Raw genomic sequence first — 26,747 nt, forward strand, 5'->3', positions numbered from 1 at the left:
CTGGACTCAGAGAATCAGTAGCAGTTGCTATTTCTGAGCTTTAAGCTACTTCTGTGTCTTCCCACACTATGCTTTATTTTAGCGGGTCATCATAAATAAACTCAAACTACTTTTCTATATATGTTAATCTTTACAGGAGGTGGAAAGCACAGCTTCCACCTCCCTCACATGTTATGCGTGACTCCGTCTGAGGCTGCTTCCAACAGCAGCCAAGCAGCCAGCTCCGACACACACAGAGCCTAACCTGAACTAGCTCATGGTTCCTGGAAGGAACAACGATTACCAGCAAAAAACATTTGTTTTCCTTTCCTCTTTCACCTACTGAGAACTCAAATAATGAAATCGGCTGTATTTCTTATAACACTTGCAAGGCCCTAGTGCTCAGATATGAGGAGAAAACATGACTGAGCACAAATGCTTTCACATAGGTAAAGAACTGATTTCCAAATTAAAGAAGATTTCTAGTGATGGTAATTATTACTAATACACATTTAATGCTAAAATCTATACAATTCAGAGTAAGACCTGTGTGTTGCCGTATTTAAAAGGTGTGAGATCCAACAAGCTGTGCACCAGCAGGGCTGACACATGTGTGAGTGAGCAGATGTGTGTGGCAGCAAGCAGCCTGGGATGTAAAAAGCCATGACTTTTTGCTCATACCGTCCTGTTTCAGTTGCCCCAAAACCAGGCAGGAATAGTCCGTGTGATCCCCTAAGACCAGGGGCACATGGTTTTACTTCTTGCACGTTATATTGGGCCTTCTTAGATCCTCATTGTGTCTGGAAATGCTCAAGAGAAATTTGGCTCAATTTGACTATTATCAGTTCTGTTGGATTATTGTACAGTACATGTGATTTAATATTTGGATCAGAGCTCTGCCTGAATTTCTGCTGTGGCTCTTTGTGACCAGTTGCAATGCATAAATGACAAAGAATTACCTTTGGCTTGCTAGTTGATTTTACTATGGGGCAATTAGAAAAATAAATACATTTTTATTTCATCTGAAATTATGATTGAAGAAACAAGAAATGTAGAACTCTGCAGTGACATTTTTATTTCAAGAATGGAGCTTGTGCTGTTTAAGCTTGCATTTCATTATAGAAAAGAAGATAGAAAAAATAGAATAGAGAATAAATGCAGCAGAACATTTATTTTTTAAGATTGTAGGCAAACACTTTGAGGTGCCGGTTTATGGTTGCAATTTTAAACTTGCCCTCTCTATATTGAGGAAAGCAAAGGTCCAGAATAGTAGATGTTCATGTAATTAACAATTCTATCATAAAAAATATGCAAAAGGAGTCTGAATAAAGGTTGTGCAAGCAAACATAAATCTCACTTGGCCTAACTTCAGAGCAATTGACCTTACAACCCAAATAATGTTCGTTTGTGCGCAGTTTTTATATGCAATTTCTAGATTTACTGTTTCAAAGAAAGAGTGTGTAAACAATTTCAGCTGAGCTTAAATTGAACAACCCATTCATCCTACAGCTGGATGAAGGTTTGCGCCAAACTGGTAAACTTGTTTTGGAAACAGTCTCTATTGATGCTACTTTCAGATCCAGATTCAAAATGTTAATTTATTTATTTTTGTGTGATATCTTAATCAGGAATGAAATGAGGAAAAGATAAAAAATAATTTTTAGCAGTTCATTGGATAACAGATAATATAACCGGAAAAGGTAATGACACTTTGCCAGCCTAAGGATATTCCCTGTAAGTCATCAAGAGACTACTACAAATAAAGTTTTGAGAACTTCTCTAGGAAAAAGGCAGAAGAGACAACATAGGCAACATAAACAAAATGGCTGCTACTCACTTTCCCTCTTATTACCTAAAATCTTAAACTTTTGGTATTTCCTTTTTCTACAAATAAAATTTTGAGTCACATTTTAAAAAGTTCAATAACACATACCACTTATAGAAGTGTGTTCTAGGTGACATCTATATTGAAACAGTGACAAATCCCTTTGCTTGATTAAAAATGTTAAAGCTCTTATTAGACAATTTACCAAAAATAAAGATGTATTATCCACATCAGTAGTGCACATTAAAAATCTCAAAGTATCCAGTTCCAAGAGGAATCTTGGCAAACTCTGAAGTCCATATGTGGGAGAGGCAAGTTTAACACATAGTAAATATCCCCAAATCTGCAATTTACCCAGAGATATTCTTCAAATCTCACTTAACTTGACAGCTTTTTTTGGTCAGACACGTTTGGAGAACTCCAGTATGCTGAATCAGCCTCTGGGAGCTCCACTGACCATGTAAGGGATCTGTGCTTTTAATTCAGACACCCAGGTCTGGAGTTTAAATTTAGGACAGTGTTAAGACCTTTCAGGAGAGCCCAAAAGGTCCCAGACTCATTGGGAAATTCTCCCTGCACTTAAGTTATAGGTAAGTATAGCTAGCCTTTTATACATCATTAGAATTGATTGAAGTATTCATTGCAAATAAAATATTCAGATAGTGCAGCCCTGCTTCATGTTCATAAAATTGTTTGGAAATATATCTACTAGCATTTGACAAATGTTATGTTTGGCTTAGAGTTTGTCCGCAAACTGCTTACTTTGACTGTTCGCCAGTAATTCTACATTTTATGTTAGTGCCTAAAAAGTGACATCCTTTAGTGTCTGTTCTCTTAATGTGTAATGAAACTTTATATACAACATAAGAGGTAATAATTAAGATAAAGTGATGTGTTACAAATAGCCAGTTCTCGTGATCACACCAATATCCAGGAATCTTTGAAAAGAAAAGCCACTCCTCAAATATTAATGAGAACATAAATTAGAGCCTGTGAATATTTCTCAATAGGAAGTAACAAGCGACAAGAGGAGGAATGGAATGAATGAGTTTTAAAAGTCAAAGAAATGCTTACTGGAAAGATCAGCACTTGCATTCCTATTTACCTGGACCACTTGCCCCTTTTGCGAGCTGGTAAAGCAAATGAGTCAATACAAATCAAGATGACTTAGTAGAAGAACAGCAAATGGCCATTGTAAAAGTAAATGCCAGAGGAAAAGGGACGCCTCAAAGGCCCCAGTCAGGCAATTTTTTGCAGGCAGATTTAACTGGTTTATTCTGGCCAGACACCTTTAAAGAAGTCAGACATGCCATTTCACTTAAGAAAACAGCAAGATCAGGTCCAAAGAGAGTAAAATAAAATAGAATTGTAATTTGACCTTTTACAAAGTTCATATTTTGAAAAGAAAATAATAAAAAATTTGCAGTTTTTCATGAGAATCAGTTTATTCTTCAAACAACCTTATCTGATAAACAAGGAGTGTTATTTTTTCCTTCACAGACATATTGCCATTATTTTCATCAATTTATCCTGACTGTCAAAGAGCCTTCCAGAAAACTGTGGATAAGCTGAGAATTTATACAGTCCATATTCACTATCAGACAAATCTTTGCAAAGTTTCATTTTTCCCCTTGCATGTCGGACAAGACTGCAAGGCAGTCAGATACAGGTGTGCAGACATATTCAGACATTATTTTTCTTTCTTTCTCTTTTTAATAGAATATTTTGTCATTTACTCTGGTGAAAACATTATGGTTGGTAAAGTAAGATCAAGCAATAATTCTAATTTTTTAAAGCCTTTAAAACATTTTTTGAGAAATATGGGAGTTTAGACAGCACATTTATTTAGTTTTAATTTTTGTGCTGTCATACATCAGCACTGAAGTCCTGATTTAGAACACATGCAGCTTTCCTTTGAAGTTTTGGCTGCTTTTTTAACAATGGCAAAAAAGATATAAAGAAATTAAACAGCACCAAAAAATCATAAAACAGAGCTTTTGTGCTCTTGATTTATATATTGTTTTTTATGTTTGTTTAAAAAAAAGTTTTATTCTCAACAATCTTTCATGGGAAGCTTTGCTCTGACACATCTTTATTCATCTAACCCATCTCTTCTCTGTTGACCTTTCTTTTCCCCTTCTTATCCCCCTCAATCTCTCAGCAGAGCTTTCTAATTTCATTCAGTAGCAAAATGAGTTTGTTGAAATTTTTCTGGAAGCAGAAAAAGTAGAAAATACACGGTGATATGCTAAACTGAAGCTTCTGAATGAAAGCAATAAATATTCCAAGTAAACAGGGCCCGCGCATAAGAACAGCTTTATTCTGCCAGTGCTTGCTGGCCTCCCCCTTCCGTGTCTGAATCAGCAGCGAGATACTTGGTCCTTTACACAACAATGGCATTTTCCAAAGCTGCACGTGAAAGCAGCCATTGCCATTGCTCATTTTCTGTCCAGTGTGTTATAATGAACACAAGCCAATGCCGTATTCATTTGTTCCGTGGCCAGCTTTTTGCTGTTACTCTCCCTCCCTTTCAACTCAAAAACTAAATAAGATGCCCAGTCTTCAAGCAGCAACAAAAACACCACAATTGGCTTTGTACTGTTTTTCTCCTTAGGTTCTTCCATTCTCTGGAAGATTTTAGTGCCTAGTGTCATTTAAAGGTACCGGTGTCATGTGCTGCTGAGACCAGTTTTGTCCACAGCCTACCTTCAAAACTTATTGGAAAGTAATGTCAAGTTAGACCAAGGCCTAAAAGTGTCCAGATGTTTGAAGCAGAATATATTAAAAAACCATAATTCTTCACAATCAGTGCAAATATGTACATGTGTACAGTACCAGTGTGCATGCATAGAAGGATATGCGCAGGGCAGTTATGATAGCTGAGGTGGCTGGAGAAGCAGGGGCTGACCTATGGAGTTTGTCTGAGGTATTGCAGGCAGGTTAACAGCAGCATGTCCAGGAATTTACAGGCCACCTCCTCGTTTGTGGTATCTCTTCCCTTGCCTTCATCATCTCATACCCATATGCTTTCCCCCTTCTATTACTCCTGACAGTGATATAGTACTGCATCTGAGGCGAAAGTCCTTTCTGTACTATAGCTTGCTCATAGGTTAGTGCAAAATTACAGGATTATTAGAATCTCATATGACCAACATTGACATCCCAGATTTACCTCAAACCAGCTTTTCCCAGTGAAGTGATGCTTATTGCACAGATCCTTCTAATGTCTTAGTTCCACAATACCTCTCCTATAATTCATATTCAGAGCTTGAATAAAGTTTGACTGAAACTAGAGGGTTCTGCACTTTTTTTAGCAAAGCTTTAGCAACTCAGTCTATATCCATGGAATACTTGATTATGATTTCATTCTTGCTCTCATTTTAAATAAAAAAACCGTGATCTTTATACATCTTGGAAAAATTTCTGCTGGTTGGGAAAAAACCTTTGACCTTAACAGTCATAAGGATTCTTCTCCCCTCTCTTTAGCTAAGGAAAGATTAGCTTTCTTGTCTCTGTTAGTCTTCTAGGCTACCTTCTACTTAATGGAGGTAGAGAGGAATTTCCCCAGGAAGATCTGTTGCACCATTTTCAGAAAGATTGAATGGTTCTTCGGCATTAAACAGCTTTCTGTATTGACTGTAGTGCACAAATTAGACAAATAGCTTAGTGAGATGCATAATGTTCAGAAAGCTAAATTTAGGAGAGATGAGGCTCATCCATGGTTCTGAAAGACTGTTTACTTCAAGGCAAGTGAAATTTACTTTCATCTATCAAGGTCATGCTTTGGCATTATGAATACAGTATGTTCAATGAGAAGCTCTTCAGATAAATATGGAATTAGTGTTGAATTGCATTTAGATTAACCAGTCTATTCCTCTGCTAATACCTAAATAAAAATTACTCTTTTAGTCTTGCTAGATATTTTGTAAGTTACAGACCTCTGCCTTTATATTCTTTATTTTTTTATTTAAGCAAGTTATAATAGTAGCACAATCATATAGCATTACTATATTAATTATGTAATTACATGCAAATTGTTTCTAAAAATAATTTATATCTAATAATACTATATAATACAATATAATATATTTATAATAATCATTCACAGCTCTTAAAGTAGCATAGGTATTTTTATACAGAAATTATGGAAATGATGTAGAAATTATGGTGGTTCTACTCCTCATAACATGGAAGAAGGCATATTAGCTCGTCATAGTAATAATCCTTTTAGCTGTAAAGCCTAGTCACTTATGAATACCTTGCAGAATATTTCCAGATTCATAAACTTTGAAAATAATTATATGCAGACAGAGGATTTCTATGCCAAATTTGTTCCATTACTCCCAGTAATAATTCCTTAGACTACACTTCTCCTTCTGACTCAAAATATTTGTTATCCTATCTACCCACTTTGCACCTTGCTTTCTTTGGCTAAGATACACATCATCAGCTCTTTTAAGCTCCTCTCAGTACTTAGCTCACTCTTCCCCTACTGCGTTTTTATTCCACTGTTCTATTCCCTTGAGTATACCAGCAGTTCTCTGCTAATAACAGGCTAAAAACTTTAAATTCATTTTAAACTAGTTCTAACTTTCAAACAGGTATGCATTTACCACAGTAGCTTTTAAGTATCCCAGAAAAAAAAAAGAATTTGGTTATTTGTCCAAGAGTTTTAAATGTTAGGTCACCCAGTCAAAAGAACAGCTCCAGCTAGGATGTCTAACACCCAGCCTTACCATCTTCACACCTGGAATTTCCCAGGCTGAAATACAGGCCCTTGTCCTCCTTGGTCATGCAGGTATTTGTTGCTCTCAAGCCCTTTCTTTTAGATTACCACGAATGTCTATGCCAATCCAAAAAGAAGACGTTTGAAAGAGAGGAATTATTGTTTACTGTAGAGACTAAAATTGAAGCAAATGAAAATTGAATCTCTAGGGACATGCTCCAAAAGTGAAGTCTGCACAAATCAATCTCCAGACATAGCAAGTGGTATTAGCCATTCATCTGGAACTAAAACAGAGGGTACGTTCAGTAATATAGTGATATAATTATAATAAAATAAAAATTAAGTGTAGCAAAAGAGGTCTTTTCTCTTAACTTTTTTGATTGTATGATCATTTCTGATATTCTTCTAAAGCAGACTCTTTACTAATTGTGCATCAATTTTCTTAAAAGTTGAGGAAACATTCAGAGTAAAGTTATATATTTCCCATATGCACTGTGTCTTTCACTATAGTTTTATTAAAATAAAATATACACACAGGCACAGAGCAAGGACACTGTTATCTAATGCACTAAATTAGGTAGCTGAGTCAAGAATGACAAGAAGGAAGACCATATTTTGAAGAAAAAAACAGGTTATTGAAGACATAATGTTTGACATCTGGTATATGATACTCTAATAGTAGTGAGCCAAAGCCAAAAGAGCACTATTGTGCTTCAGATGAGATATATCTAGAAGAGTGCTGACTATTTACTCAGTTAAATGTATCCCCTCAGTTTTTGTTTGAAGTATATGTCTCACCTTGAAATGAAGGAGAAGATATTTTTTTACTTTGTCTCTTAAAAAGTATTGGGTATAGGTGTGGCCAGTTCTGATGACTGGTGTACACCATGCTAGAGGTGGTTTTATGAGCAAAGTGGGTAATACTTCTTGTTATGTTAGAAGGTACTCAGTTCCTTTGAAATCAATTATAAAATTTTTATTGACTCTAACAAAACAAAACAAAAAATCAGACCAATAATCTGTAAGTCTTTTTGAAAATTTTATACTGAAAAATGAAAATTAGCACTATTTTTCTTGCTTTTGCTTTCTTTTCTTAACCATGAATGTTAGATTGCAATACAATATGGAAATTCTTTGACATACTCAATCCAAATGGAAGAAACATTTTTTATCTTATGTTCTACGGTATATTCATTCTTTTTTCTTTTCTTTTCTTTTCTTTTCTTTTCTTTTCTTTTCTTTTCTTTTCTTTTCTTTTCTTTTCTTTTCTTTTCTCCATTGCTCAACTTTACTATGTCTGTGATAAAGTACTAAATCTGGTCAGGCAGATTTAATTTCCTGTTCTTTTTTAAAAGCACTACCTAAAAACTTATCTTCATTAAGTGCTACTGGGAGTCTGGCACCACATAACTAATCAGAGAATTCAGTAGCTTCACGTCCATGTGATGCTTCAAGTTCAAAGGGGACCAAGACATCCTGTTCGGTGTTTTGTTTCACTGAACCTATTAAAACTGCCCAGACCCCCTTAAGTGTTTTTTAAAGTAATCTTTATTCCTCATCAATAACCTAAACCATTATAAAAACAGTGTCAGCCTAGATAATTTTCAAATTTGTAATGTGATTAAGAAAAAAATGGTGATTTTAATGAAGTGGAAGGACTGAAACTCCTAGTGGATGCAACCATTTCAGATTATTACTGTTTTCCATGTTGCTTCAAGATTTTTGCTCAGGAATTTCGTTCAACTTTTGTGACCTTGATGTTTTTCCTCAAAAGGCATGCTGGGAAATTCCCAGAAGCGTGTACTATGTGTGGGAATGTATACAACCAAAAAGGGTCAGAAGAAAAAAATAATATGGGTCACTAGATATGCACTGTCTTCATGTATTTTCTACAAAGCTACAGCTGATGAAGCTGACACCACTAGAAAAATAAAGTTTTGTTCACAAGGTCATATAAAAGTCACAATTTTTAGATAATTCCTCTGATGTAGCACATCTTCTAATTAAATTACCAGTTTTGAAATCTTATCACTTGATCAATAGATTTTCCTTACTCCTTTTCCCAGGCCTTGATAAAAGTTTAAGACAATTGATTACTTACGAGTTTGGTCAAATGAAAAAATTACTTTTAACTTGTTTATGTTGTATTTTAAAGCTTAAATAAAACTATATTCCACTTTTATTTCTGATATAAGATGATCTGAAATCATGGAGGTAGATATGCAGCTATTTACAAGCTTATTACACACAGTGTCTTGAAATTCCTGATAAACTTATCAGTATATAAAGCAGTCATATTCAAACATGATTTTATTGCAAATAGTTATTCCAGTGTAGGAACTATAAAAGGTGCTTCCTGTATTTGGAATGAACTATAACTCTCACCTGAAAATAGAGGATTTCTTTACAATAGTCATGACTGAGATAGTGATCTCTTTACTAGAAATAAAAGAGATATGGGTAATAACAGTTGGATTTGGTTTGTTATAAGCCAATATCTTTTTTTTCCTGAAAAAAATCTTGAAAGACAAAATATTCTTTTCCTACAGTTTTTGTAGAAATTATCGTTTTTGACAGAAAGAAATAAGAATGCTTTTGCTCTTCAATTGAGAAAACTCTCAGAAAGAAATTCATATGAAAATATTATATTGAAGATATATTTTTGGAAGTACTATTTTTTATTTAAATTGTATTTTTAAAAATTTGATTTCTTTTGGCAGCATAAAAATCCTATGCAGAAAACTGTAAGTTATTCTTCATAACATTTTAACATTATTTAATAATAGGAAAAAGATGCAGAAGAACAAACACAATATGTCTAAACTGTAGGCATAAATGCAAACATAAATTATGTGGTACGTGATACATATAAGTGATCACCTTCCTTACACTGCACTCACTGAAATCATATCTGACATATGTAATCACACATAAAAACTAGGAAAATTATTCTGAGCCTAGCACTTTCACAACCCAGGCATTTCATTAAAGGATGCCTGTTGTTTTTAAATGACTTTTTTGTTGTTGCTTTTCTTCTTGAGATTGTTAATCCATTTTAGGTTGGTAAAAACAGCTTTCGAAACCAGTCATCATAACCAAACTGTACCTAAAAAATTTTGGTTACCATATAGGTAAAGAACCAGCCTTTTTTTGCAGAGGGGAATCTGAGACTATGAATCAAGGTACACAAACATTTAACCCAGACCAATATTTATTACCATAAGCAGAAATGAGGAAGTAATGGAACTTTGATTAACTTGCAGTATTTTGTTGCTCTGGACAGATACTTATGTTTATTTTTTTATTTCTAATTGGCAGACGATGGTCAGAGATCTGTCCCATGGTCAATTTTACCATTTATGAATCATAATCAGTGATGGGGAAAAAGGAAGGAATCTGAAATAAATGAACTACTACTTAATGCATTTCAAATGGATTTATTTTACAGCAGAACTATACCTTTTTCTTTCCAAGTTAATTCTGTAAAACTTCAGGAAGTATTTAAATGATTTAAATAACAGATTTCTCACTTAAAAAGATTTTTAGCCTGTATTTTTGTACAATACTAATACTTACAATGCAAGACACAGGCCCTGTAAACATTACTTATTTTAGTAAATTTTAATTGGATTGGTGGTGTGGTCCCAATCAACAGAACTGCCCAAAGTGAGTAAAAGCCTGTGGGATTAGGACCTACATTCTTGCATTACCAGCAATTTTATGACAATTAGTTGGTAGAGGCAAGAAAAATTTCATTGGAAAAATACAAATGAAGGTAATTTAGATGTTGAAAATAGTAGTGATTTGTAAATGTACTAGCAACTTGCGCCATTTTATTGCAGATTTCATGGTATTTAGTGTTTGCATTAAAACTGTTGGGATCCGGAGAGTACAATGGAATCTCATTGTTCAGTTTATAAAGGGCTGCAGGGAAAACCTTTAAATATGAAAGAAGTATGTCCTAAGAGCTCCACAGTAAAAAAGAACTCTAAATATTATTTTAATAATTCTCATGTTGTTTTGAGCATTACTTCTAGAATTGGTAGTACTGATATTCTATTTGGACAGTTACTTAAGGTGAAAGCATCCTGTGTGATACTGCATAATATGTGACTTTTTTGAAACTACTGCCATGAGTCAGTGTTTCAAGTCTGATCATATAAGTAAGCATTCATTTCCCTTTATCCACAAATAATTGACAAATTTGTTATGAGTTCTTTCTTTGTAAGTTCTTTTCTTTTGATTTCCAAAGGGAAGCCAAAACTAGCTTGGACATCATCTTTCAAAATTTCATAACCATTTTATTTTATATGTTTGCTTGGTTAAAAGAACACAACAGCAACTAAGACAGTTGCCTGGGATCAAAGCTAAAAATATCAAGAAAATTTCTTGAGATCAGTGAGGAATTGCGGGTGCTGATGTCAGTCAGGTCTGAAGTGTACTTGATACTGGGATAGTGTGAAAAAGATGAGTTTGCAGACCAAAAAAACAGATGGCCCCTTATCACCCTGTGGGGCTAGACACACAAGAGCAAACTTCAGAGACGCCTTACCTTTACCCTGTCTGTCCCTATCAGGAGAGACTGTTATATTAAGGGTTATTGCCTCTCTAGCCCTTCCTGTGATCAGCTTTTGAAGTCCATGGCCAAGAGGCCAGGGTGAGAATATCACCCCAGATAAGAGGTGTTTGCTCTGTGAAATATTCAGTACAAGAATCCGTGGGCCTCGTGATAGTTCAGCAGGGAACCACAACTCCAGCTAATATCTTCTAATCCCTGTTGGTTTCAGAACTACCCACCATAAAAAGCATAACTGGCTGTTTATTTGTGCAGGCAGGAGATAACATCTTAAAGTTACAGTCTGCCTTAAGTAGTAGGGATGTGAAGCCCGAAGAAATGAACCATCCAAGCTCATAATCAAAATTGTGTGTGCTCCCTTCTTCTCTGTCTAATAAGATGTAAACATTTTGGCTGGTGTTTCTTTTGAAAGATATTAATCAAATATATTGGTCAGGAATCACAAAGGATAGTCCGGTCTGCAAATTACATGTCTTCTTTTATAGCATTCTGAAGCTGTGAACAATACGTTAAAAATTTTCCCATGGTGCAACCAAGTAAATACTTGTGGCACATTTCTATTTATTACAGAGAATAGTTAAATTCTAAGACATAAATCTTGCTCTTCTACTAAAGGCTTTACAAATTCCCAAAGACAAGCCTAATTCCCAATGCAATGATGCTATAAAAGATCAGACACTTTATTATGGAGAAATCCACATTTGGAGATGTCTTTCAAGAATTTTCTCTCAGCACCCAATCCTGTGAAAAGCACATGCACGCTGTTGAACACTGTGTCAAGCTCCATTAGTTTCAAAATGGCCCTAAAATCTTATATTTAATTGGCTGTATTTAAATTGTAATTTGACAAGATTAATACTGCCTATGCAGAAAAAGTGCTTTTTCCCTTTCTTCATTCCATTGTCTTTTGATTTTAATAAGGAAAAAGAATTCATAAGTTTAAATTTTAAAATAAGAGAAGATGCCACCAGTTTTACCTTTTCTGTACCCCTCACATCAGCTATTGTCATTAGCCAGTGTCACTACTGTAGCAGGAAAGAAAAAATAACAAGTGGTAGGTAAAGAGATAAGGGAAGATGACTGAAAAAGAAAAATAAATTCTTGATGGTTTTGTGGAACCTCTTGTTTTCCATTGTAATCTATCCTCCGCCCTGTCCCCAGCAACTACCCTAAATCAAGTAACTGGCATCTGATGTATTTTGCAGATGGATCGGCACTGTATATCTGGAACATAGCGTACAGGTGGTTTTTCACTTGCACTAGTTAGTTAACTAGCCAGCAGACACATCATCTATTTGTGGGGCAGGAGTGGGAATGGAAAATGGAAATCTCTCCTGGCCTATTTACAGAAAGAAAGACTAAGTGAAAGAGCAGGTCAAGTAAGTGCTTCCTTATTAATATTTCTAATTGCTTTCACTTCCTGCTTAGGCTGTCCTTTTCTGGAAGGCACAGTGGTTAACCAGACAATCACTGAAAACACTGGGCAATAACAAAACCAGTGCTGAGTTTTGAATCCTTTTGAATGTCTATTCAGTCAGAGATGAGTGGCCCACATTCGGGAGATGAGGACTTCTCTGAACACAGCAAATGAGGTGAAATGTTCACTGATCTAATTCTGTTTCCTTTGGTTCAAATGGTAGTCTAAGCCATTGACATGTGCTTTCTTGACAGCTTGTGAGAGCAGATTCCTCAAACCAACATCAGAATTGTCCATCCACCACTTTCATACATTTTTTTCTATATTTCTCCAAATTTTAATTTCTTCTTTAAAAGGAAATCTACAAAAAAAAATCTTATCTTCTTTACCTTTACCTTTTACTATGCTATGTCCTAAGAGGATGCTAATGTTTTCCAGGAAATTCCTCTCTCTGTTCAATTTCCACAGATTACTCTTTCCTCATAGAACAAGATTTCTGGAATTTTCCACATTTCATATTTATTAATGCAAATGTAGTGTAAATGTCAATAATGCTGGAGTTCCTAGCAAAGAATTCTGAACTGAAAGTTGCAGTGCAAGAGGAAACTTCAGGGGTAGAAATACAGGAATAGATGTAGCATAATCTGACCTGGGAGGCTGGGCAATTCAATGACTGTGTCCAAGAGATGCTGCACCAGCCAATGCTAAGGGATAGGAGGAAAAAGAGATTAAAATGTTTCTTCCCCCCATTAGATTCAATGAAAATATTCATGACTGGTGGAATGTCACCAGCAAGCTTGTCATCTGCTTTGATGAGGTTTATGTATGCCTTTTATATTGTATCAAGCCACCATTCAACCAGCATTCAAGAAATCACCCTAGAAAACAAACAAATATGGCTTTCCAAAGTGAACAAGTGGAAGCAAAGTTTGATGCTATGTATTCATGCTGCCGGTCATGGATTCCCTTACATTTTCTAAGAAACAAAAGGAGCAAATGGAAAATCTCTGATGTGAATCAGGAGATTCTCCAAAGACACACGTTATGAATGTCCATTCCTCCACCTCCAAAGTTTTTAGCTCAGAGTTCCTCAAGATACACTCCCCAATCCCACTGCATAACCATCTTATCATCTCCAGTACATCAAAAGCAAACAATGTTAACCGAAATCAGTCTCTGAACCCAGAACTCAGACAAGAAGGAAGCTGTGGCAACTGAGTAAATTTAACAGCTTTCTGCTACCAAAAGGTATCCTCTCCTTTCTCTCCCATCCTCTACTTCCCTGCCTTGCACTAGCTTTCTCACCCATTGGTCCCTCCATAAGCTGATTTGGCTTGATGGCAAACAGAAATCTATCCACCTTTCTTGGTTGGGTAAGTTTTCTGATGGGTTGATGAGTTAACGTTGCATTCATTTAATGAGGGATTGGACAAGAAGCAGACTCTGTGCAAGGTAAGTAATGGAGAGTTCAGTAGTGGAAGGGGCATGCAATCCCCGACCCCCTTTTCCAACAGCAATGAGCTGTTAGAGCGGCTCACACTGTCTAGTGGAACTGCACTCTGCAGTAGCTAGTGCCAGACTTTCCAAGGTCATAGCTTCTTGTACTGAGAGGTGAGTCAAAAAGGCCTTCTTGCTTGTAAAGAGAAGAAATTAGAGATGGCATCCTAAAAGCCTGAAATGCTATTTTTAGAGACTTGAATTGTGTTTAAACCGCTACCAGATCAAAACTCCCATTCTGTTTAATCAGCTGTGAATTTGCATGTGCTTTCTTTGCCTGTCTTCCTTTAACATCTGTATTACTTTAGCCCCAGTAGTCCCAGTTAGGACTGAAACTCTTTCATGCTAGATATTCTACAGTTAGAAGAATATGTAGCTCCTCCCCAAAGACCTTATAATCACTCTATCCCAAATAACTCACAGTCAGCCCAAGGTACTGTGCAAGAGATAGTTATAAAAGTATTTGGGGGGCTCCTTTACAAATTAGAAAAAAGTAACTTTTAGTCTGCAATTCTTGAAATATTCAGAATTGTCACATAAAATATTTTATAAATATTGAGGTTGGCACTTAGCAAACCTTTTATCTGATATATATCTGAGGTACCAAGTTTAGAGCAAGACCAATTCTACATCCAAATGCAGTGATATTCAGTTCTAGGATTTTGCTTTGGCCTGCTTCTAATGTACACACTACATATAAAATATGGCTGAAAACTGAAAAGAAATCCAAGAAACAGTAGGACAGTTCTAAAGATTTAAGAGACTGTTGATAAAGAACCAGATCATTAAGTCTGATGCAAAATTATTTGCTAGAGAGTGAAAGTAACATTATTTAACACTCCTTGAAAGTTTATAGATCTGATCGTCAGGCATAATTTCAGACATTTAACGTGATCTTTATAGAACAATCTACAAAATTTCACTGAGTGATTTTTACATCAAGTCTCTAGCGTCTGAGTGCACTGCAACATACCTGTTTGTAAGGATATTATAAGAACATCTGTTTATAAGTCTCATTTAAAGCATTCAGGTGCTTTAAAGGCACCATGGCAGATCATTCGTTTCAGTGATCAATTACCTCATCACTAAAATGTGCACATTACTTCTGAATTTGTCTATCCTTAGATGCTACATATTTTACCTTCTTATCAGGTTGCATGCCACGTTCAGAGACCTTGTTATCAAAAACATTACTCCCTGTGGGAAGCTGGAAACTGTGATCAACTGTGTGAAGGGCAAAGCAGAAACCAACAGGATGGAAACCCAAGTTTAACCGGTTTGCTCCAATTTATGTTCTAAAAAAGCACCAGTTCCTACTATGAGAAGAGGTATTCCTAGAACTGAAGACCTTTTAGGCTATGTGTAAGTCAGCAACTCTTTTTGCACATTAATTTCTACCACTTAAAGTGACATATCCTTTGTAAATGAGTTGATGCTTAGAGCATTTATTGTTTCCTCTGTTGTGATTAATCAGATGGACTGTGGACTGTTACAGTGAAGTCCTCTAAGCCCTACCAGTGGAGGGCTCAGGAGGAGAAAAACTCTTTATAGCTTTACCACATATTTCATTGGTCCCACTTGAAAAGAGTGTCTCACGGCATAATATGACTTTTGATAAGTTAAGGACATTATTGCAATTTGCCCAAATAAAAACTTAGTAAGTTGCAAATTCGCTTAGTTGGAGTCTGTTACATTTTAGATACTGGATCACGAATTTGGCATAACAGTAAACAGGTATCCAAACTGACACTGCAGGATTTACTCCTTAAATGCCTGCAGTGGTATTTTTCCTACTGCTAATTGCTGATCTTATTTTGCACTCTGGTGTCAAATAGCATCCTTGGAATAACAGGGTAAAACAACAGGAAAACTCCAGTAAATCATGATGGCCCTTAACAAATGCAGCACTTTGGGAAGATATGTACCCTGAACAAAATCTTAAGTGTTGTCTGACACTTCTCCATTTATTTCATTCTTCTTATGGAATGATCACCATTTAATGAGCAATTGTGTGCAATATCTACTTCAACAGTAAAGTGATATCGGGGACTTTAATGTAAGCATTAGTCTAAGAGTCAATCTATAAAACAAAGAGAAAGTACTTCAGATCAGGATAATGTTACGGGCAGAAATTCTAAAGTCAGCAGAGCTAAATTTAAAAATACTGCACTTACAGGATCTAACAAATTGCAAATTTATGATCAGATCTGGCAGCTCTTTTTCAGATCTGTAAACTCTAGAAAATTGAAATGGCATGATGATACAGTATAATTTAACAGGGGTCACAGAAATTAACTATAAAATAAAGTGCAGAATATATCAGCTCTACTTGCAGTAGTTCCACCTAAGCATCATCAGGATGAGACGAAACAATAAATTCATATTCTTTAAGCATATCCTTCCTATTCTAAATATAAAATCCTTTTATTCCCTATATTTCTTTTCCATTATTTTTCTTATATTTTCTCTTTGATGCACTTTTTACTACTCCACAAAAAGTGGATTTTATACAGCTATGTTTTCATAATATTTAATATATTATATTGATATTTTACCTATTACTTTATTAAAAAAATAGTGCTATTCTAATAATAAAAAGGAAATACTAGGTTAGTAAGAAACTAATGCATGATTTTCTCTTAGTTGATTATAGTTTACATTAAAATTAAAGTACCTTTATAGTCCTTGATCTAAACAAAGGCCTCCCAATGATATCAATAGTCGCTCTGCATGAAGATCAAAAACAAGTATAGATGGTTTTCATTTAAATAATTATTTTACTGAGTGTTGAATAAAATGGATAGCTAAATATCTATAGTCATACAGTAAATAAAGCTTAGATATTAAAGGATACTGATTGAATATATGAGCTTACATAAATTTACATCTTTACAGTATTATAAATTGTAAAATGAGTTAGTTTCTCTGAGCAACCAGAAAAAAATATTATTCTTCTAAGAGTAAAGCAAATAAATAAATACCTGTGTACACTCACGTATATACTTACTGATGTTGTAAACATTGTTAACATGTAATTAGGATGTGCCTATGTTGCTATCTTATTTTTTGTTACATTATGTTGACATGCTGCAACATATTCCTTAAGTTTTTAGGGCAAATCCTCAGCTGAGAAAAATTAGCAATGACTTTTAGTTGTACCAGTTTACACCAGTGGCAATTACTGTCCTCTGCGTATGCATTTGCAAGCAGCACCTGTAATAGCTAGTGCTGTGTCGTGAGATCTGCCAGCTCCACAGAGGTGCCATCACAGAGGTGCGACAGCTTGTGGTCAAAGTACCAGTGGAGCCCTTAGAGAGTCCCTGCTTCTTCACGTAGTCTTTAGCAACCAGTTTAACCGAGCAGCATTGATGCAGCTATGCCAATACAAGGACGGGCTTGACTGACACAAATAGCTCCCATTTTTTTCCCCAATTATTTCAGTTAGCAAAGTTAAGTTTGAGTCACAGGGGAGGTGTAGCAGAAAGGAATATCTGAGATAAGCTGCTTGAGGATCCCTGATAATCTGCTGCCAGACCCTGCCGGAGGCAGTACCTATCACTAATGCCACATGCTAGGCCTGGAGGACTACCTGAAAGAGCTAAACTGCCACATGACATGGCCACATTACACTACCAACAACCTCTCTGTCTTTTCCTTTCCTTCTCATGTTAAACGTGGTGTAGCCATGACGGCCTAAGGACATGGGCAAGGCAAAGTTTTTGAGTGGAGAAAATTTTTTTTTCAGAAAAACTGGTAACGCTGGAAAAAGTGACTCATTTTCAAGCAGAGCACCTTTTTTAGAAAGGCCTTTTTCAGGACACAAGGCTTGTGCATTCAGAAGTTTATCTACTGTTTCCAGTTATGCTAGGTGGTCTAATAAAAGATATTGCCTATAAAGCTTGTCTTTTCTTACTGAGATGTTAGGAATATAGCTGGTACCAAAAGCCTAAGAACTTTCTGGCAGCAGTGAATTCCTCCATATGCCACTAGTCATCTCAAGTCTTCAAAGCCCATTTTGCTCTTAACAGATTATAAAATCTACCACTAAACTTATGCACATGGACTTGAGTATCTGTTTTGAGTCGTGTTTGTGTGGGTGTGTGCATAGGTATATGTGAGAAAATCCAATATATTAAGTGTGCACAAAGTGCTAGAGATTTATAAAGAAAGAATTTTTACACATTAAAATTTCACTTTACATTTACTTGCTTTGGATATAATTTCTGATTCTTACAATGAATTATATTAGAAATTTGCATAAATACCTATTTGTAGTCTTTAACATGAATGTTTCTCTTCAGACTTTAAATGATTTTTGTTATAGACAGTTAATTTTTCTACATACCACATACAGTATGTTATGTTCTGAGAAGGTATGGTGGAATGTAGAGAATTTTGTTTTGGGGAAATAATAAATTCCATTGGCTCTATACAAAAGGCTTTATTCATCCCTCAGGTGCATGATCATTATCCGGGTCTATCTGTGCTTTTTCCTTAATTTAAACAAGAGCCACCTACTGTAAATCACCTTTTCTTGCTTACAGACACATGTGCAACTTGTAGATGTGCAGCCTCTTAGATTTAAAAACGTACTATCATTTCAGACTCTGTGAAAAGCTATGAAGAGTTCATCAATTCATTCACAAATGAAAATTAGCCTGAGCTAATTCCAACATAAAGAACCCTTTCTTTGTTGTCAGGGTCAAATTCAGTTTATCCTGAGAGGAAAATATTGAGCTTATTGCAATTTATAGTCAAGTTGTTGAAACTGCTATGCCAGAAGATCAGGTATGGTTCCTTAAGCATGCATTCTCAACTGCAGATAAATATCCAGTGCTACTCTACAAAATAACTATTTTTAATCACTTGGAAACTCATCACCCTACCATATAAGCTCACAAAATGATGCCTCTCATCAGGAATCATACTGATGAAGAAAAATGATGAGCAGCCCATGGAGAACCCTTTCACAAAGAGCTTTTTTGTGCACAACATTTGATTAAAAATTGAAATACACACATAAGTAATACTCAGGCTACTGTGTTTCTTTCTTTTCTACTGCAACTGCTTCATGAGCCTTAAAAGCTGTGCAAAAATGCAATACATATTACTCCAAGCCACAGAGACATTTTCTTTCCTTTCCATTTATAAATTAGCATCCTTGTGAATGTGTTTCAGTAAGGCCTTGCACTGCTCTTTGCATTCTCACTTTCCACAGCATGCCAGTATGAACTCTCAGTCTAGCTCTTCATCTATCTCTTTGTCCTTGGTAGTCAGAGGAACCTTTAAATTGTGTGGTTAAAATGAAAATAAAAAATATGTATCTCATCCCTACTCCTCCTGAATTAAATGGAAAAATGCCAAATTCATTTCAATGACCCGCAATGAAAGGTGGAGGGTCAGAGGATAAAAGTCCTCTGAGTTGGGGTCCATTTGTACATGGTGTCAAACGCCATTAATTCTCGCTGACTTCCCTGGACTTTTGCCCAGGCATTTGTCATTAGCACCAAAGATCAATATTTTATAACTGTTTTTATACCATTATTATGGTATTTCTTGAGAATATATATACTGAAGAAAATTATGCACAGTACTGAAGGAGGACACCATTTTGTGTCAAAGCATGGAAACTGATTAATGTATAGTGATGTTACATTGCACAGCACTATACAGGCTATTACTACATTATCCAGTCTTGCTTAACACCCCAGGTTCACAATCATTTTGGCCACAATATCCAGTAAGAGCTAGTGACTTCAGAGTGCTAGATATGAGACACCTCAAGTAGACCTGTTCTTTAGAAACTATTGAATCTCTGCCCTGAATACACTTTCTAGAAGACTGAAATGGACATTGAAACCCTGAGACACCCAACAAAGTAGTCTTTTTAGAAAATTTTGGCCTTCGTAAACACTGATGTAATTCAGGATTAATGCCATTGATTTGAACAGATTACAATAAAAAAGCAATATGAGATTGGATTTAGGCCTCCAAAGTTTAAAATCTCCAATATATTTTTGAAGAAAAATAACTTACTCCAGCATTTGGAAAATGGGGCCTATTGAAAAGTATGAAACCTCTGAAATGCTATTTGAATGCCAGAAAAGTAATACTTAAAAAAGCCAAGACAAAAATGCCAAAAGGAACAGAGAGGAGCGAGCCAGCAATGCGAACATGTTCATTTCCGCACTGCTCCATGAGCTGTATGGGAACCCAGAGTACTGTGGCTATCTATGAATATTAATTAATGGACAATCTCTGCCTTCAGTTACACATGTGTAATCTCACAAAGTAGAAATATGTACATAATTTGGACTGCAAATAAGGTTCCTAACTAGAAGGGATACCAAATCAGAAATGTGCACCTTAGGACTAATACCTACATTTAGCTGTGACTTTATACCCGCCTAGCGGAGGGTCATGGCCTTCCACAGCATCGAATCCCGCTGATACTAGGACAATCTCTGGATCAAACTCATTGGCAGCTGGCATGATCACAGTCCTGTAGAGTGAAAAAAAAAAAAGCAGTTACAAATTAAAAAAACTTATGTCTTCATGAAATTGCCACAATTTCAAAAATCCACAATGCAACAAGATTTTATACATCAAAGACATTAATACTTTCCTTTAATTAAGGCAGTTTTCATTATAGATATCCAAAAACAAACAAATTCCAAGACTTTAATTTATTTCTTTCTATACTCAGTCTTTTTTTCTTTTCTATGTTTTAGGGAAAAAAATGCAGGTACATGTGAAAGCTTCTAATATTACACACACATCTGTGCCTGTTTTATCCTGCTGCCTATAAAAAGCTGCCTCTTCCAGGGAAGTGACTAATGGTTTACAGAGAGCACTCAAAGCCTGAGTGGAAACCCGGACTGCTCCAGTTAGTGCGAACTTGGTGTAAATTTGAACTATAAATTTCTTTTGGGAAAATGTTTGCTTTCCAAACTTTTTTTTTCTTAACATTTTTAAATGTTTGTCGAGGTGGGGGGTGACTCTAGCAAAGGAAAAACATGAAATTCCCTTAATCAAACCCAGACTATGTTGTCAAGCCTTTCCAAGGTCGAGCATAACAGGAATGTGACAACCACAAACTAGTGACAGCAACCCCTGCTGGTGTCAGTAAGATAATTCAGTTCTTCACAGTCACAAAGATTCCACTTTTTTAACCCCTTCCATGACAAACTTCAGTGATGACTTTTGTTGCTGTTTTGTTTTAGCTTTTCTCCAAAGTCACAGCATGAAAAAATGTATTGAAAGAAAAGATAAAACTTTGCATTCTGTATCCACAGATGCCTTCTTTCAAGCTGACTTTGCACAGTGAATGCATAAGGATAATTTTTACACTAGCATGACAGACACGGAGCCTGTAATGACTGTGTTAATGCAGGGAGATGTACCTAATATTAAAAGACAAATATACTAATGAATGCTGTAATCTAAATGCATTAATTCCAGGAAATCACAGTTTACAGTGGTCAAAATCTAAAGATGAACTTTGTGTATATGCAATATTATTTGTCTTAGTTCAAGTAATATTCATTTATTTATTAATAAGCATAGGCAAAAGAGATTACGTTTTTGTTGAAAGATTTAGGCTTTCTGTGGAGAAAAAAAAATAAATTATTAACTCTTTAGTTTGTTTTCAATTTATTTCTTAGTCTGTATTCTATGATCTTTGATTTCCTCAAAGGTATTTTTAACATTAGGGAAGTGTTCCTTTTACTCTTTTCTCAGGACAATTTTTCTGGCCATTTCACTGAAATTGCACCAAGAAAGTCTGTGTAGCAAAGTGATATATAGGAAAGTCTGTGATATATTCCATTTTTTCCATGTCATTACTAGGCCTCTTCTGAAATATGGATTCCAGTACTGAGCATTGCACTTCAAGGAGGACCTAGACCAATTTGAGAGAACCAAGAAGAGAACAACAGGAAAGGTGAGAGTTTTAAGAAATGTGGCCTAAGTGGAAATAATGATAGAATTGTAACTCTTTGGTCCACAGAACATGAGAGTAGATATGATAAAAGTCCTCAAATATGTAAGTGGTTGTTGCAAGAGGAAAGAAATAACCTGTTCTGCATTTCCACTGCAGTAAGACAAGAAATAATTGCAACAAGAAAGATGGAGTTCATACACCATGAAAAACTTTCTAATAGGAAGAATAGGTAATCACTGGAATAAAGTGCTTAAGAAAATTGAAGAGTGTCCATCTCTCTGAGGCTTTTAAGAATAGATGAAACAAACACCCATCGACCTTGCTACAGGTTCAAGGTGACATGGCCTTGAGGCAGGAGGTGAGAGTACATCTTTTCTAGCTCTTTTTTCCTGTAATTGTATGATTTATAGCTGTGTAATACACACACTCCACATATGAATAGTTACATTAAACACTACTGAACATTTTTGCGAATTTAACTCCCCAAAATTAGGGAATAACATCAAGAATAAAGATTTCTCATGCAACCATATCTTATCTTTCTTATGTACATACCTTCTGACACTCTCTTTAATTATATGTTCATTGTCTCAAGCAGCACCTACTTCCCAACGTCTGCAACACATGTGGCATGGATCCTGATTACTGATGAGAACTGTGGCTGATATGCAATCTTGATCTGTCCCCATAGCACCTTATATCTTATGCACTGAAAGAAGGAGGGATCCTGTGGAGAACCCTCCCTATCTGCAGCCACTTGTGTTTTGCCCTCCTCCTCTCCTTACACATTTCCTCAGACTCCAGTCAGGCTCTGTTTTTTTTCTTTTTCACATCAAATACAGTGGCAGCACCCTGAGCACAGCATAGCCAATGTGCAGGAGTGTCAGAGGATGGAGCACGTTCAGAGCAGACAGAATCCTTGGAGACACAAGTTGCCAAGCACTAACAAACCTTATCAGGCTAAAGCAGAATGAGATTTTTCAGAGCCGCATAATTCGGTATCGTAGATAAAATCTACAGTACCCCTACCACATTTCAAGGCCTTGCTTAAAAGCATAAAGGTGCCAGCACATTTTTTATAACTTGGGCAAAATAATGCATTTTCCCCTTGATCTCATTCTCAAAAGCAGCAAAAAAATAATTTAACTACAGTTTCTCACAAAAATTCCATCAAATAAATACATCTGACATGGAAACTGTTTGCCAAACTAGGTGAAATTAGCAAAATTATAGACACCTGAAGGCAAGGTCTTACAATACAAAGCACCAGGCATCACTATTAGCACCATTTTTAAAAGTAGCAAATAGTAAATGGTAACATAAATCTGTGCAGAAAGGATGTACAGAAATCTCCAGATAAAGGAAAGATAAGGCTATAAAGGTAATAAAGGTGATAAGGATAATAATGCCAAGGGCATTTAGAATTAATTGTTCTGATACTACTTTCAGTATTACCTGAATTTACATGACTAAAATAAAACATAAGAAGGCTTTTCTGAAACAGAGAAAGAAATCTTTCTTCTAAAATGTTCATATAAGTGTCTGCCAATTTTCACCAGAAAAATGACTCCCTACTTTTGCTGTAAGACTCTCATGAGTTGTGACAGAACTTTGCCAGTACAACCCTGCATTTTCCATACTAGAAGAGCTTGTCTCAGTGTCCACAAGACCCGTGTCATTGTTTGTCTCTCTTGCCTCTGCCATAATACTGAGAGACTTGGAATGTCAGAGTCCACCCAGCGCTATAGTAATCTTGTTGATTTAATACTGAACAGAAACTGCGAGCCCTTTTCTTTACAAAGGCATTACGGAAAATGTAATCTGTTTGATAGAGTAGAAAGCTTGACTCTGGATTCTACTGAAACAGCCCAGGATGTCTGCGGTCCTTGTTATGGCAGCCAGGACTGGTATTTGGCCTTTCAGACAGATGACAACCTCAGGTCTCTCAACTGTGGAGACATCCAGGGATTTAGGGACATCTAGTGCCTGAATCTGTAGTCCAGTCTTCCTCTGCGTTAGCCAACTGACATTTAAAGTCGTTCCTCTTTTGAATAACTACTACGAGCTCTATGCTCAGAGAAGAGCAGCTTAATATCTGGAAGAGATCATGAGCATTTAGTTTTGGACTGTGTGCAGAAAGGACCTCTCTAACATTTGCCTGGCTTTGGCAAAAACTCCTCTGCAGCACAAAACATACATGCGTAAATTCCTTCACGAATGAAACAGATACTTTCCTGTCTCATGAAGTGCTGTAAGGAATCATTAGTTAAATATATTAATTTGTATATATGGACTAAGTTTCACCAAGACGTAAATAAAAGCCTTTGGGATTTGCCACTTCTCAGACTTCAACCTTTTCACTCTAACTGAATAATCATTCTTAGAAAAACATTATGAGGTTGGCAATTGTAAAGAAAGCCTATCCAAAGATCTAGATTCCAATTCCAGGTAACCCAGAAGACTTGAAGATCCATCCCTTTTCCTTACCCAAATGCAAGGTGAAGCTCACTTCTCCCCCATAAACAAGCTTCCCTTGCCGCAGGAGAGTGAGGACTGCTGAACAGACAGCTACATCTCCTGATCCTGCACTGCCTCAGCCCTGTGGGTCTTGTGGGAGAAGGGACCCTGCATCTTGCTCCCTTCCCATCTTATCTGCACTCTGGAGGACACAATGAGGTGTGAGAAAAGGAAATGGTCCACAAACTGCCTCCTCAGGAGCGCCGTGCACCATAGCAATTCTCTTCTGAATTGCCTATGAACAGAATCCTCTGAATCAGCTCATACCAGAAAATGTGCTCTTTTTTTAAACATACAAGTAACATTGGTCATACACTAGCAAATATTCATGTTAACCTTCACAAATTCCTCAGATCAACCCTGGGCTCAGAAGTACGACTGCAGCTGGAAGGATTTGTTACGGTGCAAAGGGTCAAACCACTGCTGCAGAAACCCTTTGCAAGGGTACATAGGCAGACTGTATTCAGACATAGATAAGAGCAGTTATTGTCTGGTCTATAGGAGGATTAAGAAATATGATTTGGATTCTAACCATAGGGCCCCAAACAGGTACGGAGTGGGGACTGACAGACCGTCAGCTTCCCGTTTGAAGCCAGTTGGGCTGCAGGGTTTATCAGCAAACAGAAGTTAATGCTAGGATCTTTCTCTGGTGAAATGAGTAGTTTTTGTCAGAAGAGAAGCACATTTTATTCTTCCACTATGACTCACACTCTCCTCTACTTCCATCTCCAAAAAAAATAAAACACATAAAAGAGATATTTATTTTCTATGGTCCTGAATCATATAGAAGCATAAATATTTGGTATACCATAGGCACCTAATAATGACAGCAGAGTTACAGGGGTATTTTGCCTGGCTTGCTGTTTCTTTCTTGTCTCTCATATTTTCATTAATAGACATGTCAAATCCTAAAAGCTTGCACAGTCGGATCACAGGAATTATTTACCCATGTTATACTTGATACAGCTATAATGAAACTGTGTCCTTCAGCCCAAGGTAGGGCAGCTCTTCCTTTAAATCTGATGGTGCTGGGAACAGAGTATGTGTTTGGGAAGCTAAAAAGATTCTTTTTTGTCCTGCTAAGGAGATTTCCCCAAAGAATTAATATGTTCCATTTGGGTATGCTGTTGTCTGCAAAGAAGCCAAGGCATGGCTTCCAATTGGGTGTAGTCCTGGAGAAAACATCAAGCATGCAATCCCTCCCCTCCCCACCAATCTGAACATCAGATGCAAGACATTAAAGATATCCTACCAAGGGACTCTGTTTACTTGATCTTGTTCCTTTCATTCTTCCATTCTATTTTTGTACATTTACAGCACATGGCTAGGATGCTCCCAAACATTTGTTCTCTCTGAAGAGATTGCAGAGAAGTACCCAATCCAAAAATGGCTCTGCAAGTACCATCACACAGAGCTGGATATCTCCAAAGAAAGTTAAACTTATACAAATAGCTACAATTCTTTTGCTGTGTTGGTAATTTAAAAAGGAAACAAGCAGGAAAATCAGACCAGGAGAGTAATTTATGTAAGTGAGAAAAAAAAATCCACACTGTTCTAAAAGCACAGATTGGAATGTCTTAGTAACATAAATTATTTGCTCTTTCTCTAAAATCCTCCAGTGTTTTCATCCAGGGATCTTAAAGTACTTTCAGAATGTTAATACATAGAAAGGCTGAAGTCTTCAGCTGGTATAAATCAGGATAGCTGTTTCAGATTGTATAGTCCTCTAAAGCAACCATTTCTTGTACCCACTTCACAGATGAATCACTAAAACAGAGAGCTAGTATAAGAATTGATTAAAATTACTGAGCTGCCCCTGTAAAAAAAAAAAATTTTTTTAAATGCAGAAAAGTCTAAGTCCACTGTTTTAACTTCCAGAAAACACTATAAAAGCATTATTGTTTATTAAATTTCTCCAGACCTACAGTTTGCAATAAAAACATATACAGTGCATTGGTGCTATTAGAGTGAGTTTTTTGTCACCAAATGGAGACCAGTCTCTTGAAGGAATGTAAGTCTATCTACAGTTTCTCTGTTTCACATCCTGCATATAAAATAGTGTGCCAAACAATCACTATGTTGTCCTACCTTAAAATTACACAACTTTAAGTATGCTGTTGAATGCACACTGATATGAAGAGGTCTGGAAGAATTTAAAAGATTGCCCCAACAGGTATGTGGAACTTATGGTATCTATTATTTTTATGTGTTGTTTGCACATATGTTTTAATGTAACACAATATCAAGTAATGTCTGTCCTCACAGAAA

The 26,747-nt window shown here is 36.1% G+C and overlaps 1 protein-coding gene across 1 annotated transcript in view; it reads right to left on the reverse strand.

Moving 5' to 3' along the window:
• HDAC9 (histone deacetylase 9) overlaps positions 1-26,747 on the reverse strand; it is a 507,021-nt gene that overhangs the window by 37,376 nt on the left and 442,898 nt on the right. Inside the window, exon 23 of the mRNA XM_067291613.1 lies at positions 20,404-20,522. Within this exon, the coding sequence (XP_067147714.1) occupies positions 20,404-20,522 (119 nt within the window). The remainder of the gene's footprint in view (positions 1-20,403; positions 20,523-26,747) is intronic.

This window comes from Apteryx mantelli, chromosome 2, assembly GCF_036417845.1.
Source record: "Apteryx mantelli isolate bAptMan1 chromosome 2, bAptMan1.hap1, whole genome shotgun sequence".
Lineage (NCBI taxonomy): Eukaryota > Metazoa > Chordata > Aves > Apterygiformes > Apterygidae > Apteryx > Apteryx mantelli.